The sequence below is a fragment of the Elaeis guineensis genome, chromosome 3, assembly GCF_000442705.2.
Source record: "Elaeis guineensis isolate ETL-2024a chromosome 3, EG11, whole genome shotgun sequence".
Lineage (NCBI taxonomy): Eukaryota > Viridiplantae > Streptophyta > Magnoliopsida > Arecales > Arecaceae > Elaeis > Elaeis guineensis.
In genome coordinates, this window is record NC_025995.2 from 89,240,052 (window position 1) to 89,259,177 (window position 19,126).

Here is a 19,126-nt window from a genome sequence, read left to right on the forward strand (position 1 = left end):
ATTGCAGGGACACCTCCAAGAATGCGGCCGACAGATGCGGAGATTCGGCAGTTCGCGACAAAGAAGAGGCCAGCATCGGGGGCTGGACTAAGGGTCGGATGAAAAGAAGACCGGGAAGTCGGACGATACCTAGTCGGGGGACCAAGCTTAAGCCGGTGTCATAGAGAGCTTGTTCGGTAACAAGCTCCCTCTGCTTCGGGACCGACATATCTTTCAGTCGGTGGAAGTCCTCCCGGTCGTCCGCTTCCACCCGACTGTTGTCATTAGCCTCGGTTCGGGGCACGCCCCAGTGAGAAGGAAAGCCCAAGAAGATGAAGAAGAAACAAAGAAGAATTGGTTCTTCCACCCATGAATGGACGATGGAAGACCGGTGATAAAGGAAAGACCCTTCCGGGAGTTGAAGAGCCACCACCCTCGGGCTTTAGGGTGGGGTCGGAGCACAAAGAAGGCCTGGAAGAGAGAAATGCGAGGGTTGGTCGGCAAAAGCTGACACAACAAAGCAAAACTAATGATAAGACGGACCGAGTTCGGCGCTAGTTGCGCCGGACATAGTCCGTAATAGTTCAGAAGATTCCGGACGAACTCCGGAATCGGGAGCCGAAGACCTGCGCGGAGGTCCTCGACGTAAAGCGCCAGCTGACCAGGCGGAGGGCTGTTAACCCGACCGCTGGCCCCTGGGGCGGACAGTTGAAACTGCTCCGGGATGCAGTATTGCTCCCGAAGCCGATCAACATTCGGTCCCGAAAGCGAGGAAGCCTCATCTTCCGGAGTCGAGCGGGAGTCGTCAGTCGGGTTCCCCGACCGAGCTCCCTGAGTCGGATTCCTGGCCATTGCACCGGAACCGAATGAGGAAGAAACAGAGAAGAAGGAGAAACGAGGAGAAGAAGAAGGTGAGGAGGACGAAGAGGAGACCACGAACCGGAGAAGCTCCTTCGGAGGCGAGAAAGCTCTGCCCGCGACGACTGAGAAATCGCCCGGACAGAGTTTCGGCAGCAAAATGGCAATGGTGGGGTCTTGGGTCCGAGAGGTCCTATATATATAGGCCCGACCGACGGCCAAGATGACTCCACGCCGACCGAAGCTCCGTGGATGCGCGACACGTGGCGGCATCCGGGTGGCTGAGGATTCGGCGCGCCCCGTCCCGGGACGGCCACACCGCCCATATTAAATGCGGGGGCGCCGGCCAACCATCTTCGACACGCGGCACGCGGGGACGCGGTTCCGCATTTATGCGCCCGCGCCGATTCGCGTTCCCGATGGGACGCCTGACAGCGCCCCACACTCCCGCGATCGGCGCGGAATATCCGGTCGTCTGACGCCGTATCGTCCGGCGCCCGATCTCCTGACGCCGACGTAACGTCTGACGGCGACAAGACGCGACGTCTGACACCTGACGCCGACGTGACTTCTGACACCGACTAGACGTTCAGATCGCTTGGCATTTATGAGACGTCTGACATCGGATCGGCCGGCGGTACGGTCGGATCTGTGCATATGACAAATCCACTCCCAGTCGCCCAGGATTGCTGCCCGAATGAAAGCATCGGCCAGCTCACCATCCGACTTAGGAGTGGAGGGGGCAACTGTTGGGGGATACCCACCCACCGACCGACGGCCGGAAGGACCGACCGACTGGCGGCCCGACCGACTGACGGCTCGACCGACCGACTGACGGTCGGACCGACCGACTGGCGGCCCGACCGACCGACTGACGGCCGGACCGACCGATTGGCGGTCGGAGCGACCGACTGAGGGATGCCATCACCGGCTAATTATCGGCTCACGACCGACTGAGGATATGTCGGGCGCACTTTTTCGGACCGACTGAACCCAGAGGTCCGATGGCCGACTCACGAAAGACTCGCCGACCAACGGAGGGGCCCGACACCACTCAGCTGGCCACCGACTTTGGGTCGGTCGGCTCCTCCAATCGCCGTACAGCCGCCAGACCTTGTCAGCTCTGACAGCGACATGCGGCACGGCTATGTAGGGGCATTGTCCCGCCGAGGGCATTGTCAACCCTGGTGATTTGACGGCCACACGGCGACGTGACGCTTTCACGGTGACTCTAACAGTCTACAGTGAGTTGACAGTTCCTCACTTGTCTGCGCCATTAATGACGGCGCCATACCGTGCTCCACTATATAAACCGGAGAAGGCAACAGTGCAAGGGATCTGCTCCATCACTCCCACTTCTCGACTCCAAAACTACAGGCTCGCTCCTCTCTCCCTCTCTCCCTCGATCGAGCTCTCTGTCTTCATTTCACTGTTGCCCAGTCACCTCTCTGACTTGACCGTCCGAGGGTCTCCGTCGGAGTCGCCTCCGGTCAGTGTAGACTTCTCGTTTTTGCAGGTGCCCGTTCCCCGGCGATCGGACGACGAGGCGATTGGCCGCAACAATTACTTTTTTTTTTTTACCCCTTCCTAAGGAATGGCTAGAACTTTAAATTTTGAAGTTCATGCGAAGAAGCACAAATCTCAATGGCCTTAGATAAGTTTAAATAAGTCCCACTATTTGGGTTTATGTTGCTAGATGAAACACCATTTTGGAGAATAGAGCTATTATGGTTGAAGGCCTTTATCCTTCGTCATAGGTGTCAAAATTATTGTTGGAGGAATGAAATAGATGTATCCCTGATTTGATACTAAAACTAACGGTCAGAATTACCATTCTTTTCACTTTACCTCACCTTTTTATCATGTTTGGACTATTCATGGTAGTATTACATGGAACGGTTGTTAGCTCACCCAACCAAAAATCTAAGTTAGCTCGTGAAAAAGGGAATCTTGGAGAGATACTCGGAAAGAAGGATGGCTTCCTCCTTTTTCTATCCGACGACCAAATGGACCTACAACCGTAGTACATGACCATAGCAAAACTTGAATGGCATGATAGTAATATCCGGGAAGCACATGATTATAATTATAAATTAGGGTGCATTTGGTTAGCCATTAAAAAAATATTTTTTTATTTTTTAATTTTTAAAAAATAAAATAAAAAAACAGTATCCGATAACACCATAAAAAGTAAAAAATAAAAAAAAATAATAATTACTTTAATATGCAAAGCAAAAATTTTTTGCTTTTCAAAACTTACTTTTCTATTTTTTTTGCTTCCCCACATCTAAAATACCAAATCAAAAAATAAAGAGTTCGAATCTTCTCCCTCGTCGAGCTCTTCTCCCTTCCTTTTCGAATCCTTTTCTTTCGTCGAGCTCTTCACCTACCATCTCCAAATATTTTTTTTTGCTTTATAGCAACATAGTTACCAAACATACTTTTTACTTTTTTGCTTTTATTAATTATAAAAATAAAAAAAATAAAAAATATTTTTTAAAAATCAAAAATCAAAAAGTGTAACCAAATGCACTCTTAATGTGCGTCAATACAACAACATTGTATGATGAAGAAAATATAACCAAAGTTTTGCGTGCACACAATAAAGATGTATATATATATATACACAAACGGAGGGGTGGTGGCGCAGAGAGAGAGAGAGAGAATTGGCCTAAGCTGTGGTACTTTGTTTTCTCAAATAATAGTCATGGAACAAGAATAGAATCCTTATCATTCATGTTGGGAGATGCCCTTCTTATTTTACCGCAGCTAAAAGGAAAATCTATGCATGGACGAGAGGTGCCCTTCTTATTTTTATCATAACCCCTCAATCAAGAAAGAGTCTATATACGAATAGGAGGGGCCCCACAGTCATAGAGATGGCCCTTTATCCAGTGCGCCATTATTGCGGCTAAGGATTTATGGCTTGACACATATGATATTGTTCACTTTGATTCATGAGCCTCATAATTTTATCCTTTAAAAAATATCTCACATAAGAAGAATGTCCATTCGTATATAAACTAGAGTTTCTTTTGACTAACAATCAATATAAAACTAATGATGGCTTCCTCCTACACCATAATAATTCCAAAGCACCTCTATGCTTGAAAATCCAAATCATATACTGCACGTTCTCCTTCCTGAATGTTTATTCTAATTCCTTAAGAGGGCCTTCACCTAAATTAACTCATCATTGTTCATCCCAATAGTCCTATTTTTTCTCACCTACTCTCATTTAGTTATATTTAAGTATTTATTTATTTTTGATTGATTATTATTTACAATATCCTAAAATTTATCAATAATTATTTTTTAAACCGTAATTTGGAAAGTTATGCTTTAGGAATGATTATTATCTTAAGTTTAAAAAAAATTGAATGAAAGCTCATGTTTAATGAGCACTCTTTTGATTTTTATTTAAAAAAATTATAAATTTAATAATTAATTATTAATTATTATAATTTTAGCTATAAAAAATAATTAAATTAATTATCCTGAACTATAGTCCTAACATGGGCTAGTCCCAACTAGAGCCTTGAACATTTTGGGTTAGGGCTTGATCATGCCTAAGCAACTTAACCCCAACCCAACCCAAATAATACATTATATCAAAAATATATTTTTTATAGGCCCAACCTAACTTGATTCGATTAGCTAATGGGTTAGGTTCGACTCTAAAGTCTAAACTCAAGATTTAATCAAGTTGGCATCAAACACTTCTCAATCTAAATAGACTTATTGGTAGCCCTACAAATTGGTAATAGATGCAAAAGTGATGCAATTTAATGTACATGTAGGATTACTTAGTCGTAAGCATTATCACCAGTGTTATAATATAAATATGCAGCATGGTTCAAAAGAGTATTTTTTTTTATACAAAATATATAGCTTATTTTAGCAATTATGAAAATAAAGGTGATTTTTCTACAAGAATCTCACTAATATGAGTTTCAATTTATTTTTCCACTATTATAATAAATTAATAAAAGAATTCATACATATTGAATAGCTAGAAATATCTCCAAAATAGAAAATGAATCTCTTTATATTTTTAAAAAAATACCTAGAAAACATTGTGTACCATATCTCTATAGACCACTGTTTTCTATTTGGATTTGTTATAGATGGGCTATACAGATATGTACATATTGATAAGTCGAATTGTTTTGTTTTTTACGAGAAAAGTTGAAAGCATTGTCTCAACTCTAGAATAAATCAATACACTCAGATGTGCAAAATACGGGTCACAATTTATAAATAGGAGTTGGCGTAATCATAGTAAGCGCTTTGGACTTTGTTGAAATGTCCATGAATTTTCACCAATCAGATTACAAATGTGTAAATACGAATATAAAGCGGGGGAAAAAAATAAACGTCGCCTGAGAGATTCGAACTCTCGCGGGGAAACCCCATGTACTTAGCAGGCACACGCCTTAACCACTCGGCCAAAGCGACAATAGATATTGTGTGAGATATGAAATTTAGGATAGTTACGTAGAATTATTCTTTTTCCCCCACAATGGGTAAACGAAATATAATCTGAATACAAGAGAAGGAAAGTTGATTCGAGGATCCAGTGCTTAGAGCTCTAATCTTGGTTTTCTGTCACAGCTAAGACTGAAAATGAATTAAGCTATTTGAGCTCATTGGATTCGCAAACTAAACTAAATATCACGTTAGCAGGCTTTTCGTTCCTAAATAAGCCAGGTCCGAACAACTCCTCTAAACTAAGGAAAACATGATGCTAATAAAAAACCAGGCATAACAAATGTGGAGCTACACCTAACTAAAGTTCGAGTACCGACTAAATACAGGTAGTAAAGCTTGAGCATCCTAATGTTAATAGCTTTCGTCCCTTGAATCTAGAGCTTCCTAGCATCCTTAGACAAGCTAAATTACCCACGAATGCACGCACACGCACACACGTGCACATAAAGTAAGGATTGGGTGGGGCTGACAGCACTGCCCCAACAATGACAGGCATGGTTTTCTCTGTTTGATTCATTGAACACAGCACTCAAGCATCATGTTAGATTTATGAACTGATGCAGACAGTCTGGGGAAAATAGTCTTACAGAGCATCCAAAGATCTTATGCTGACCCCTGCAAATGATGCAGACCCATACCAAAGATCCAAAGGGGACCATCACGCTCACAGCCAGAAGATTCAGAGATGGATATCAGAATGTAAACAACTGAAGCTCCTGGCAGAATGAAATTGCTGGATGAATCTAAAGAGGCCCCATGACGTCATTGCTTGCCTCAGGAGGACCCCAAAACTAGAGTGCCTGAAATGTAGTCCGGTTGGTGAGAGGTCAGTTTCATATGAATCTGATGGCGCCCTCGCAGGCTTACTGCCATCATAGAACATTTTATCATTGTTTTTGATGCAGGGGAAGAACCATTTGGAAAAAGGGAAAACAACCGATGAACAAATTGAGAAAGCTTCATTAACTGCTATATTGAGATCTTAGCAACCTGCTTGGACCTCATTTCATTCCGAGCTTCTGTATTGCAAATGGGAGTAGATTTCTGTACAATTAGTTCATATATACAATGAACAAATGGACTAATTAATGTTAGGCATGCGCGTTGGCCAGCTCCTCAAACCACGCCAGCTTGGGATAATCCTCGTTCATACATGCGCTGGATTTCCTCCCTATACCCTGTCAACGACTTGTCAGGTATCGATGGTGTCAGCTCAACAACGTCCCCCATCTTCAGCTTTTGATCAGGGTTGTCACTGGCTCATGATTCAGTCTTGGCCTCAAGTCTTCCCTGAGAGGAAAACTGGAAGGAGGCCACCTTAACTCCGTCCACCGACTCTCTCCAACAAATCCATACAGTCGAGTTTGCTGGGAACTCCTGCACGGTCATCTGAAATCACACACGAACATCAGAATACGGATATCTGAATGATAATAATGATAAGGTTTTAACCATCGCATATGAAAAATATAACTCACCTTCTCATATTCCAGGATGATGATGAAAATGGGTCCATCATAGTCACACTGGCTGTGTATGAGTAAGGGCAGTCATCAGAATGGAAAGGAAATGGGCAGGGTGGCCTAATGAGACTGGAGTCGCCTAGGGATGATGTCCGATCATTGTTCATTGTCTCACATTGCCAAGTAACCACCCATCTTGCCCATTCCACCATTTGGAGCACAAATGAAGATACTTACAATCACCTTCCTTGTATCTCCAATGAGCAGCAATTCCATATTCTGCTTGTAGATGCATCTCCTTAGTTCGGATCTGAACTTCCAGAGGGAGCATGTCTTCACCCAGAACAACTGTGTGCAAAGATCGGTACCTGCAAACGACAATCAGCGGCTCTGTGCTACTTTGCAAAAAGATTTAGTCACACTATGTAAGTTCGTTGATGACATACCCATTAAATTTGGGATGAGTAATGTAATCTTTGAACCTTCCAAGAACTTCAGGCCATAACCGATGAACAACAGTCAGGGCTGTGTAACAATCTTCTTCATTATCAACAATCAAACGTAACCCATGAATGTCATGGATCTCATCCATGGTTAGCTTCTTCCTGAAGGTTCGGTACATCAGCCTAATTAGCCTCATAATAAATTTGGCATTGTATATGCGAACAAATGAATTTTAGTTCAGACTGGGCATATGAATTCAGTATGACATATGATTATACCAAAAGGGGTAAGTACATACTTCAGCATCTTGGAGTGTATACTGTACAAGCCCTTGTGCCTCCCAGATAAAGCATGATAAGAAACACCTTCATCCCCAAGAGCTTTTTTAAGTTTCGCAATGGCAGACAGGATCTTTGCTTTATCGAAGGACTTGACAAGTTTGGAGAGTAGCTCTTTGTGTCGCTCTGGATGGAGATGTTTAAAGCACAAATTCTCAAGCTGCCCTTCCAACTTGTGATTCCCAATCTACTAGCCAAAGGAACAAAAATCTCCAAGGTCTCCTTGCAAATCTCTGTTGTTTAACCATAGGTAATGCTTCCAATGTCATCATGTTATGCAGTCTGTCTGCTAGCTTTATAAGAACTGCTCTGGCATCTGCCATTGCAAGAAACATCGTGTGCAGCCGGTCAGCCTCAACAGTTTTACTTGCAGTATTGTTGTCCCGAGCAAGCTGGCTTAAGTGGCTCAATTTTGAGACCTGCATAAAATGCCAAACGGCAATTAAAATTTTAGTCTTCCGAGCTTATGTCTGAGTTACGGATGTTACAGTTGCCTCTACATCCAAAATTACTGTCCAATTGAATAAAACACCAAAAAGATAAAAAGAAACAAACTTTAGAAAAATGTAGAATTTTTCATGTTATTTTGATTTTTCTGATGTCTTCCCCCACAACACAACATATAACATGCAATGGCCATTTTTATAATCAGAAAACAAAAAACATACCTCTCACGGTTATTATGCACTTACGCAAAACCTTAAAATGAAAATCCATGTAGTTTAACTGAAAGAAAGATAGAGAAAATCCAATTGAACAAGGTAATACCTAGTAAGGAAAAATCTTCCGTACTGAACAATCAGATAATGATAGTACCTATGAAGGAAACAAACAACAGAAACAGCTCAACCTGCTGGTAGGTCTGTCGGTGGTCGCATACCAGAGACCTGTGTCCAAATCCTGCCTTCATCAGGGTTTGGCTGGTTGAAGGGTATCAGATGATGTAAACCACCAGATGCACAGCCCATTGAATACAAGCCTTTCTCTACCTTAAGAAGAGGACAATATAAAATCCCAGACATGCCTTTTTAGTGGTGAACCGTTGGAACTTATGGATCTAACCAAACATTTGATCATTTTATTTTTGCAGAATATTTTGAAAAACTAAACAAGCACCGCCCCCCCCCCCAACCTAAAAAAATAAGGAGGACAGGATAGGTGGGGGGGGGGGGGGGGGTTGTGGGGGGTGGTGTCGGGGGTGGGCGTGAAAAAGTCTACGTCCATTCTTAATAAATCCAGTTGCTCGTGTGTCTGTGTAGCTTACAATATTAGAAACTGGGTCCACGAGATATAATGCTAAATCAAAGTTATATTTATCCTGTATTATTAACCCCCCAAAAAAAGTCTTGGTCAACAAACTACAGAGACCAGTATAGCCATGCAAACATCTCATACCAAGATGCTGGTCGATGATGCTTAATACAATAAACACTTGTTAATTCTACATATTACCAACAGAAAAAGCACAAAAAATAATAGAAGCGCATAAATGCCAGGTTACTCCACCAAATAAGAGAAGTGTAACAAAATCAAGCAAAACCAAGTTCCTCCTCTAATTAAGCCAAAGCAAAGGTTTTCAAAGGTTCAGTCTTGTAAATGACAAAAACCAGCTCAGCTACACCAAAGAGCGTTGAAACAGAGAGAGAGAGAGAGAGAGAGAGAGAGAGAGAGAGAGAGAGAGAGAGAGAGAGAAAATTACCCCTTGGACCAGATCAGCTACACCAGCTCCCAACATTTGGAAAATATAACCATAATCCACAAAAGAATCATCAAATGTATCGTGTAAAAGCCCTGCAGCGACTACTGTAGCATTAGCTCCAATCCTCGCTAACAAAACAGCCGTCTCCACACAATGTTGCAGATAAGGATCTCCGCTCGCCCTCATCTAACAGACAAGCCAAATGAAACCCATCTCAATTCACGAACTTAAAATATAAGCAACATCTTCAAATAAAAAATTCAAGATACCAATAATTCAGAATATATGCCAGAACTTCACTGAATGCATCAAAAACAAACTAACATAAAGAAACTAAGAAGATAGAATTTCAATTAAAATAGCAAAGTTTGCATATTTGTATTCACCTGCCCCCTGTGAGCCTTCTCGGCTTCGTAGAAAGCCCTCAACACAAATTCGTCATAGAAAATCTTGTGTCTTGACTGAGCCCTGGCGAGCAAGTCTCTAGCATACGGCTCGCAAGCCGACGCCTCCTCGTGCAGACTATCTTCCAAATTAAAATCCAACTCCTCCACATTGAACCCACCACCTCCCGGCAAAGGTAAACTCGAGGAATTGAAATCAAGACAAGAACCCAACGCGTTTCTAACAAACCCGCTAAAAATCCTATCTTTCCCCACCCTCCAGTCGCTGCTGCTCCACTCACGCGTGGTCCTCACCAACGACGGGCTTCTACTGGAGCAGCTCCCGCTGCACGACACCGGACCCTGGAACACCGACACGGGGCTCTGGTCCCGGCACTTGAGGGACGACGAGGGGTAGGAAGAGTAGCAAAAGGAGCTGCCGAGGTCCTCGGATCTCTCGTGCCAGAGCAAGCCGAGCTCATCGGCGCCGGTGAAGCTCGAGGAAGAAGAACCGGTGGTGGCATGGCGAGCGGCCGGGGAAGAGAATAGGCAGGAAAGGCCGCCGGCGATCGGCTTCTGGGATGAGGAGGAGGTGGCGGAGGAGGATGGCGGGCGGGTGTTGAGGTCGAAGTCGCAGGGGCCATGGGAGGAGGCGATATGGCAGGAGTGGTGGGGATTCGAGCAGACAACGCCCGGGGTGCTCGCGTAGAGGGCGATCGCCGGCACGGACATGGTCGCCGACCCCTAATCTCTCCGCTCTCTCCCCACCAATCCGAGATCAGAAACCCTGTTCTGGCACCAGCGAAGCGAGACCGGGTTAATTTTAGGACGAGGATCAAGTATTTGAGGGAAAGGAGGGAGCTTGATGGGATCGCGAGTTGGGATCTAGAATCGGTGAGATTTATCGAGGAAACCCTAGGTTCGCGGAAAGAGGGAGGAGAGAAGAGAGGGAGGTCAGAGGGGCAGAGAAATGACAGAGGAGGTCATTTTCTCTCTCTTCTTTTTTCGCCTCGCGGTTGGCTTGCATGGCTGTGCCCGACGAGAAGTATCTTGCGCGTCGCTGTTGGATTGGTTGGCGGCCATGAGGAGGAGCAGTACAATGACTAAACTACCCATCGAGATTTTTCCATTAGGTTAGCATAATTTTTTTTTGATAACTTGGATTAGATGCAAAGGAAGAGTCTAATTACAGTATGTTATCCTCAAGGGCCCAGCGCTGGAAAAAATTATTGGTTAGACCTAACTCATGGCGCACCATGGATAATTTATCAATTAAAAGGAGAAAAAAATATTAAAATATGATAGGACGGATTATTAAGAAGGAAAACGTTATTAAATGTATGATAGTATCTGTTGTAATATCATATAAAAAAAATAAAGAAAAAAAGATTAAATTATTAGTGATCCAGTGTGAATCAGATTAAATCAATAATTTTTTCTATGTGGATGAGCTGATATAGGTAGACTGATCATATTGCCTGGCTAAGTTTTAATTGGTGGGGAATACCATTGCATAAATATAAAATAGCATTTAATGATAGCAGAGTTAGGGCAGTTACGTGAGCCTTGTTCCTTGTGGATCAATTATAAAATAATTCACAATGATAAGCACGGAGATGATTGGTGGAACAATAAGATTTTTTAGTGTTATTTTAACATAGGCTATTCAATAAACAAATTTAAAACAAGTTATACTTTTTAATCACGTGTCATTACCTTCACGCCCTCATCTTTGATTGAGTGTGTGAAAGGTAATTGAATACTTTATTCTAATCATCGGTTTGTCACATCAAAAGTTAAGCAAGTTCCCAGCATTAACGTCTTGGCTGGCAGAGAAAAATAGGATGGAAGAGAAAAGAACGAGAAAGAAGGTTAATATTTTTTTTTGATTAATTTTTTTTATAAAAAAAATAATTTTTTAATCTGTATTTTTTTAAATTTAATAAATGTGAAAAAAAATAAATTAAAAATTAATAAATTTTTATAATTTTTATTTTATTTTTTTAATAATAAAAAATAAAATTAATATTACATTTAATTTTAAGGTTTATTTTAGATTGAGGTTTTATAGGCGAAAAAATTTGAAAAAATTTAAAAAAATAAAAAAAAATAATTTTTTTTTTGATTCCTTCCATAGATTTATTGGACTCTTTTTTAGGATATAAAATAAAAAATAATTATAATATTTTTTTCTTCTTTATTTTCAATCAAAAAGAAAAAAATATATTTTTTTATTTTTTTTAAACTCCAATCAAGAGAAAAAAATATATATATATTTTTTTTTTTCCTCCGACCTTTCAACCAAGGCATAAGTGATTATAAATGATTTACATTTTTAATATATTAAAAAAAAAGTCATCCTCTAACAACCTTCATCTAGAATTACAAGATAAAATGACAACTCAAGCATGGCGATTTATGGATCACTTCAAGGCGGCTAGTTTGATTGGTAACAAATATTATTATATCATAGATCATGTGTGAAGATTCTATGATATTAACTTGGTAGCATCAGTTGTCTTTTGGCATCAGTTTTCTATTGTTAGTTGCATATGACTTAGTGCTATGATGATACATGTTCCTTTGTAAGCTGGCAACTAGTTATTTAACTTTATTAGATTATTTAACTTCATTCTAGAAGGAGGTGGCATGTTCAAATACTTCATCTATTTTTAGGATACCTCATATATACAAGAAAAACGTTAAAGCAACCAGTCGTTGCCATACAATTTTTTTTCTTGATAAATATTTTTTTTTTTTTTGGAATAAGAGGGAGAGGATGCGGGGTGTTGGGATGAGAGATCGGTGTGATTATTATAGACTTAAGTTTTTTTTTTTTTTTTTTTTTTTTTTTGGAATAGAAGGAGAGAGGATGCCGGGGGTGTTGGGGATGAGAGATCGTGTAGTGATTCAATATAAGTATAAGCCACTCCTACATATTGGATGAGTACATCATCTCAGCAATATTTCGAGAACTAGTGCTGCTTCCAACACTCGCATCCAGATTGCCAGAAGAGATCCTCCATGCGTCATTTTTCTTAGGATTTATTCGGATTCGAACCTAGATCACTAGCGTGGAAGCGAAGGCACGCTCCAACTTGATAAATAACCTTTGATACACTTTCTCAATAGAGAACAACCGACATATTTATAATAAACTTTTTGGTTCAACGTATCACTAAAAACAATTCAGTCTATATTTTAAAATATACTTAGAAAATAGTTCGAAGAATTGCTTTCTGCTGGAAGGAAATGATATTTGCAAATATTTTATCTATCATCTTTAGGATATGTCATGTATATGATAAAGATTGTGTCGGCTAATCATTGCCATATATATATTTTTTTTTTCAGTAAACCATCATTACTATACTTTACTAACGGAGAACACCCTACATCCTTATGATAATCCATTTTCTACAACATATCTTCAAAAACACTTCAACCCATTCCCAAATATATTTTCAAAAATTATGTTGAACAATAACATTTCAAGGATCAACTCTTCAACTATGTAGTTAAAAAATGTTGAAGTTTTAATTTTCAAAAAAGATTCAAACTTTTATCTCTTAAATTTTGGTTAGTTTAAAAGTTTTTAAAATATTTTTTTTGCTAGATACCGCTTTATATATAATTACGATATTTTGAAAGAAAATATTGATTTCTAAAGAGATAAAATATTTTCAAAAATCATCTATCTTCAAAATATTGCATCTCATCTCATCATGCAAATAGAGTTTATAAATAAACTTCTCTAGGATACCTGACACACACTTATGCATCCATTTTCTTGGTGTGCTCTATTACAGTGCAACAGGAATCCTGCTTCCATATATTTTGATTTTTCATTTTTTATACACTCTTCATTTTTTTTTTTAAACAATTGAAGGAAGTTTTTTGGATTAAGTCTCCTAGCATACTCATTAGAGGGGGATTGGATTGAGTCAGATTGTTATATTTTGGAGATGAGATTACCACAGATCCAGAGAAAATCACATTCTTATGATAGCATATATCACAAGCATCAATTTAGGTAATATCTTTAAAGCATTTGATTTTCTTTCTAGTAGTTTGTTTCATTCGTAATACTATTCCAAATTATAACATAGTAATATAGCAATTTCTAGATAAATAATTCCAATGAAAAGCATAATGTAAATAATTGTGCTTTCAATTTAATTTTAATTTTTGCATTTTCAACACTTAAACTATATATATATAAAAAAAAAAAAAAAAAAAAAATATATATATATAATATATATGAATACTAGATCTTGACATATATAGTATATATATATGCTTATTTAAGAAAGGGGTATATGATAAATAGCCGTCATCTCTGTCTATCAAAGTTTTTACATCAAATTCTGCCAAACATATTTCATATTGTCATCTAGATACCCACTAAAAATTATTTTTCAAGTAATTAATTTTTTTTATAGAATGAAGATTGTTCGCATTACAATAATATGTTATTATTATTATTATTATTATTATTATATGCAATATATACCTCTATAAATCTCTATACTTCTCTGTATATAATGCAAAAAGCATAGCAGTGTTTGAATTTCAAAGATTTCTGTATGAGATAATTTAGTAAATAATATTTAACAAAGGGGGCCTCCATGCATGCATATTACATCCAGTACATCTGCTTTCCAATGGATCCTGACTCGGGGAAGGATGTCACCGGTTATTCTCTTTCTCATGACAAGCTTATGCGGAGAAGTATACTAGCGTAATCGGTAGTAGATGTCCACAGATGGCAAAAGATTTCCGTGCTAATAGAAAAGGGAAAAAAACAAACAAGGGAAGGGCAGAAGAGTCATCAAAGATACGTAACGGGCTACAACGACTCCCCGGAACCGTCGCTCTGCCTCTCCAACGTCGTGTCCGAACATCAGAACGGCCGCCTCCGCGCCATCAACGCCCGTGTTGGTCTTAGAAGTCGGCACGTGGCCCCCGCGCCCAAAGATGGTGGCCGCCGCGCTGACCGCTCGTGGTCTCGCGTGCCGGCACGCTCCGTCCTTTCGACATCGCGCTCACCGCCAACCCGGCGGTTGTCCGGCACTTCGCCACTACGCCGGTTTATGTCAAGCCAGCCAAGCTGTTCGACCGTGGATTTCGGCTCTCCCTGGAGTCGAGTCATAGCGAAGTGGTTTACGTCATTACGGTCGGAGTATGTGGCCGACCATTCGTTGGATGAGACATGGCGCTTTCCTTCACCGTCCATCACGTTTCCAAACAGTATATAAGTGGTTTCTACCAAAAAAAAAAAAAAAAAAAGAAAAAAAATGGCGACAACTTACACCAGAAAAATTAAATGACGGAATCTACGGAGTCTAAGGCGTGATTCATGTGATAGGATGTACAGATTGACGTGATCTTGGGTTGCAACGGGCTAGGGAAGGGCTGGGTATGGCCAATATTTCCATGTCCAATATCAAATTATATGCGCCAACATCCACCCAATTTGCAACTTTATACATAAAATTTGGGTATACATGGATGTCAAAGTTGTTTCTTCTGGTATTTATTGGTATTGCGATTAACTCTCTATTGTCTGTCATCGATGAAAAGTACCTGCAAGATAAAATCTTCACAGACCAAAGTTATATCCGACGGAGATCATCCGATGCTTAAGTCAGAAAGGGGATTGGTGAACAGCTAAGAATGTTGAAAGTGACAGAATCTTGATCCAAAATTATCTTATCCATACTGCTCGTTTACCTCTCTTTTTATAAATGATTCTGACGTAACCATCGAGCACGTGGTCCCATTTTTTATGGTGCTAGATTATCGTGCCATAATTATGGAGTTAGTGGGCTGTTTATTCTATTAATTGCCATAACATGTAGTCGATAACCGTTTATAACGGTTAGGGTATGTTGAGCAGATAGGTCGACTATATATCGGTAATACTGATACGTCGGTAGAAGTAAGTCGGTAGAAGATCTGAATGACCATCGACTGGTAATTCTGATATGTCAATGGTCTTCAGTCGGAGGTTGATCAAGTCATTTGTTATTTATCGATAATAGCCGACTGTCGGTCGGTCAATCGATTATGAGTTGGAGTAATATGTTCATTCGACCGATGTAGAGTCAGAGTCGGGGGTCGGTTGATTTGTCCCAACAGTTGGTCTATGTTATATCTTTTTTGATTGTGAAGTGGGGCAGAAGGAGAAGATTGAATTATGGTCAGGCGTGAAAGAAAAAACAGAGGGAAAGAATTCACTAATCACCATCCTCCCATCTGTTCATCATAAATTCATTATAAAAGATAGAAAAGAAAGAGAAAATTATATATATATATATATTATATATATATATATATATATATATATATGAGATTGATTGAGCTTCGATTGATCGGATTCTAGCCAAAATTTGATTGCATATTCATTCCTTCGATGGATGCGTATCCCAAAGCAGGGAGGAAGGACTAATGGGGCGTTCGCTACTGTCTGCAAACATGGTGTGGTTTAAGGAAAAAAAAATAAAGACTGAATTGCTTTGAATGGAATGCAACGTAAGAGGACGCATGCCTTTCCTCCCATCTCTTCTCCCTTTCAAAACCTATTTCCACCCATGCGTCTCATTCCTCCTGTCTCTCTCCAAACCCATTAGCACACCTCCTCTATTTTTTTCCTTTCTTCTTCTATCTCTCCGACCATCATTCTTGTGTACCCCCCCCCCGCAACACACACATAAACTTAGCTCCTCTTGCATCATTACAACTTTGCCACGACCATGGCTTCTTCAGACTTCGGATGGTGCGCCCTCTTGTGGCCGCAATGGGGGCACGTGTCTTCTCTTCTTTCTCTGAAATTTTTTTTTCTCTTCTAGAGAGAGAGAGAGAGGAAAAAAAAAACTCTTGATCTTGCACTCTCTTCTCGCCGTGCTATAAAAATTTATTAGGTTTTTGAAGCAGAACCCAATGCAAACGTGGAGGAGAGATTCTTCTCTTTTTACATAATATATAGATTAGCATGATTCTTGTTGCGCATTGCCTCACGAATGTATGTATTTACCTCCCTTCTTGTTATAAAAATCATGTTCATTTTGTAGTACAATCAATTGGAAGAAGAATTCTAGAATCTTAAAAGAATATTTGACCCTTTGCTAAGGCTTTGCATTTGTTTCTTTCTCTTTTTTCTTTTTAATATAGAAGCGCTACTTTCAATTTGTTGCATATTATTCTTGTAGATGCATGAATCGCCTTCTTTCTTATTATAAAGAGGCTCTCAACCTTCAAAGCACAAATCAATTTTGAGCATGTTTGAATTCTAGATTTTCTCCATGGAAAATGAATTCAATACATCTTAAAAAGAATATTTGGCTTTTTACTAATTTCCTTTAAATAAATCTCGATGGGACGACCTCTTATTTCATTATATACATACATATTTGGTAAAGTCTCTTAAAATATTATCAACCAAGTTAGAACTTGAAAGTTACTAATTAACAGATATTTTAACTTATATTTGTATGAATAATATATGATTAACTTTTAGTATGAACTGTTGTTTGAGATGCTTAGCTATATTTTTGATTTTAGTTACTAGAGTACTTCTTTTTAATAGAATAGCACTATGTTGAATTTGACATTTGACATGGTCTCACTTTGATATGCATCAATAAAATTGATCTACACATTTGAATGCTGCTTATATTAACTCTATTTTATTGACAGTAATTAAATCAAATTACAAATATTACGGATGTGAAAAGTATGTACAATGACAACATGATAGCCATCTGTAGCATACCAACAATTTTTGTAGGGAGAGAGAGCAATATACATAATTATATTTTACTCAATGACACTCCCAACTCATTCAATGATGATCATATTAAGAGAGCTTCTGAGGGAGAAGATTGTATTGATCAGACTCCAGACTCAAAAAATGCTGAAGGTTTAGCATTGTATGAAGGCATGGTCTTTAATACTCAAGAAGAAGCAATCGAAGCCTACAACCAATATGCATATAAGAAAGATTTTGATATTCGAAAGGGATCATTTTATCGACCCTCTAAAAGTAAAGAGATCAGCAGACAAGAACTTACATGTTGTAAATAATGGATATATAAACTAAAGATCAACATGGCAGTTGATGAAAAAGATCATGCAGCATCCATAACATCGTGCAAGGAAGGACAAAGCATTCGAACTGGATGTAAAGTAAAAATATGCATTAGAAAGACTAAAGTTAGCAAGTGGGAGGTTATAATGCTTCACGATGTTCATAACCATAAGTTCATCCATAGCCCATCGAAAACTCACTTCCTTTGATCACATAGAAAGATCACCGTAGAAGATAAAGAGTTTATAAGGACTTTACATAATCAAAATATTTCAACTCAATAAATCATAGGTGCTATCTTACAATTGCATAGAGGTATACAAAATATAAGCTTCACTAGGAAGGATCTGAGCAACCTTAGAACTAACCTCCAAAAATAGTTATTCCATATTGACTTGCAAACAACAGTTAATTATTTTAGAATTCGGTCAGCTAAGAATCTAGCTTTCTTTTATGCCATCCAATTAGATGCCGACAATAGTATCCAAAATATTTTTTAGATTGATGGGAGATCAAGATTATCTTACCAATACTTTGATGATATGATGACATTCAACACTATATATATGACGAACAAGTATAGTATACCTTTTGCACCATTTGTTGGCGTCAACCACCACATATAGTCATTTCTATTCGGTTGTACATTGATCTAAAATGAGTACACCAAAGTATTTATTTGGATCTTCTAATCTTTTTTAGAGACACTTTATGGCAAGTATCCGAAATGTATATTAACTGATCAAGATCCAGCAATGAAAAAAGCAATTGAGCATATTTTTCCTAATACTGTCTATCACTTTTGTAAGTGGCATATCTTGAAGAATATCAGAGAACATCTTTATATTCTTTTTAATACAAAGGATAGATTGAATAAAAATCTTTAGCATTGTATCAATGCTTCTATCTCTCTAGAGCAGTTTGAGCGTCGTTGGGATATGTTTATCAAGAAGTACTACTTAGAGTCCAATATCTACCTTGATCACCTGTTCAGTATACGAGAATAATGAATGCCTGCATACTTTGAACATATGTTCTCTGCTTCTATGTCTACAACATAGCGTAGTGAAAGTATATACTCGTTGTATACTTCATATACTTCTCTGCTTCAAATCATTTATTAGGATACTTCATATACAAAAAAAATATTATAGCAACCAGTCATTGCCATATAATTTTCTTTTCTTAGTAAATAATCTTTTTTTTTTCTGAATGAACCCAAAGGGCCCTCTCCCCACTAGGGAATGTTTGATTGGAGTATAAGGGTAAGCTAGTCCCCACCATATTAGGTTAATACGTTACCCCAGCAACACCGAAACGTCAAAGGACTAGTGTTGCTTCTAACACCCACGCCTAGGGTACCAAAAGGATCCTCCATGCGT

General features: G+C 39.3%; 1 protein-coding gene, 1 long non-coding RNA gene and 1 other non-coding gene across 3 annotated transcripts; all 3 read right to left on the reverse strand.

Moving 5' to 3' along the window:
* Window positions 1-5,213: 5,213 nt before the first annotated feature.
* TRNAS-GCU (transfer RNA serine (anticodon GCU)) lies at window positions 5,214-5,295 on the reverse strand. The gene has a single exon. It is a non-coding gene; the product is annotated as a tRNA-Ser (tRNA).
* Window positions 5,296-6,268: 973 nt separating this feature from the next.
* Window positions 6,269-10,534, reverse strand: LOC105041854 (probable GTP diphosphokinase RSH2, chloroplastic). The gene is given in 13 exon segments (XM_010918910.4): window positions 6,269-6,572; window positions 6,575-6,649; window positions 6,652-6,681; window positions 6,684-6,717; window positions 6,807-6,853; window positions 6,856-7,020; window positions 7,023-7,159; window positions 7,238-7,396; window positions 7,534-7,738; window positions 7,741-7,800; window positions 7,803-7,992; window positions 9,273-9,458; window positions 9,659-10,534. Coding segments are annotated over 13 exon segments (2,145 nt in total). The 5' UTR covers window positions 10,388-10,534; the 3' UTR covers window positions 6,269-6,444.
* On the reverse strand, window positions 8,221-8,522 carry LOC140856495 (uncharacterized). Its single transcript, XR_012139752.1, has 2 exons — window positions 8,390-8,522; window positions 8,221-8,299 (listed from the first exon to the last, which is right to left on the reverse strand). It is a non-coding gene; the product is annotated as an uncharacterized lncRNA (long non-coding RNA).
* Window positions 10,535-19,126: the final 8,592 nt, after the last annotated feature.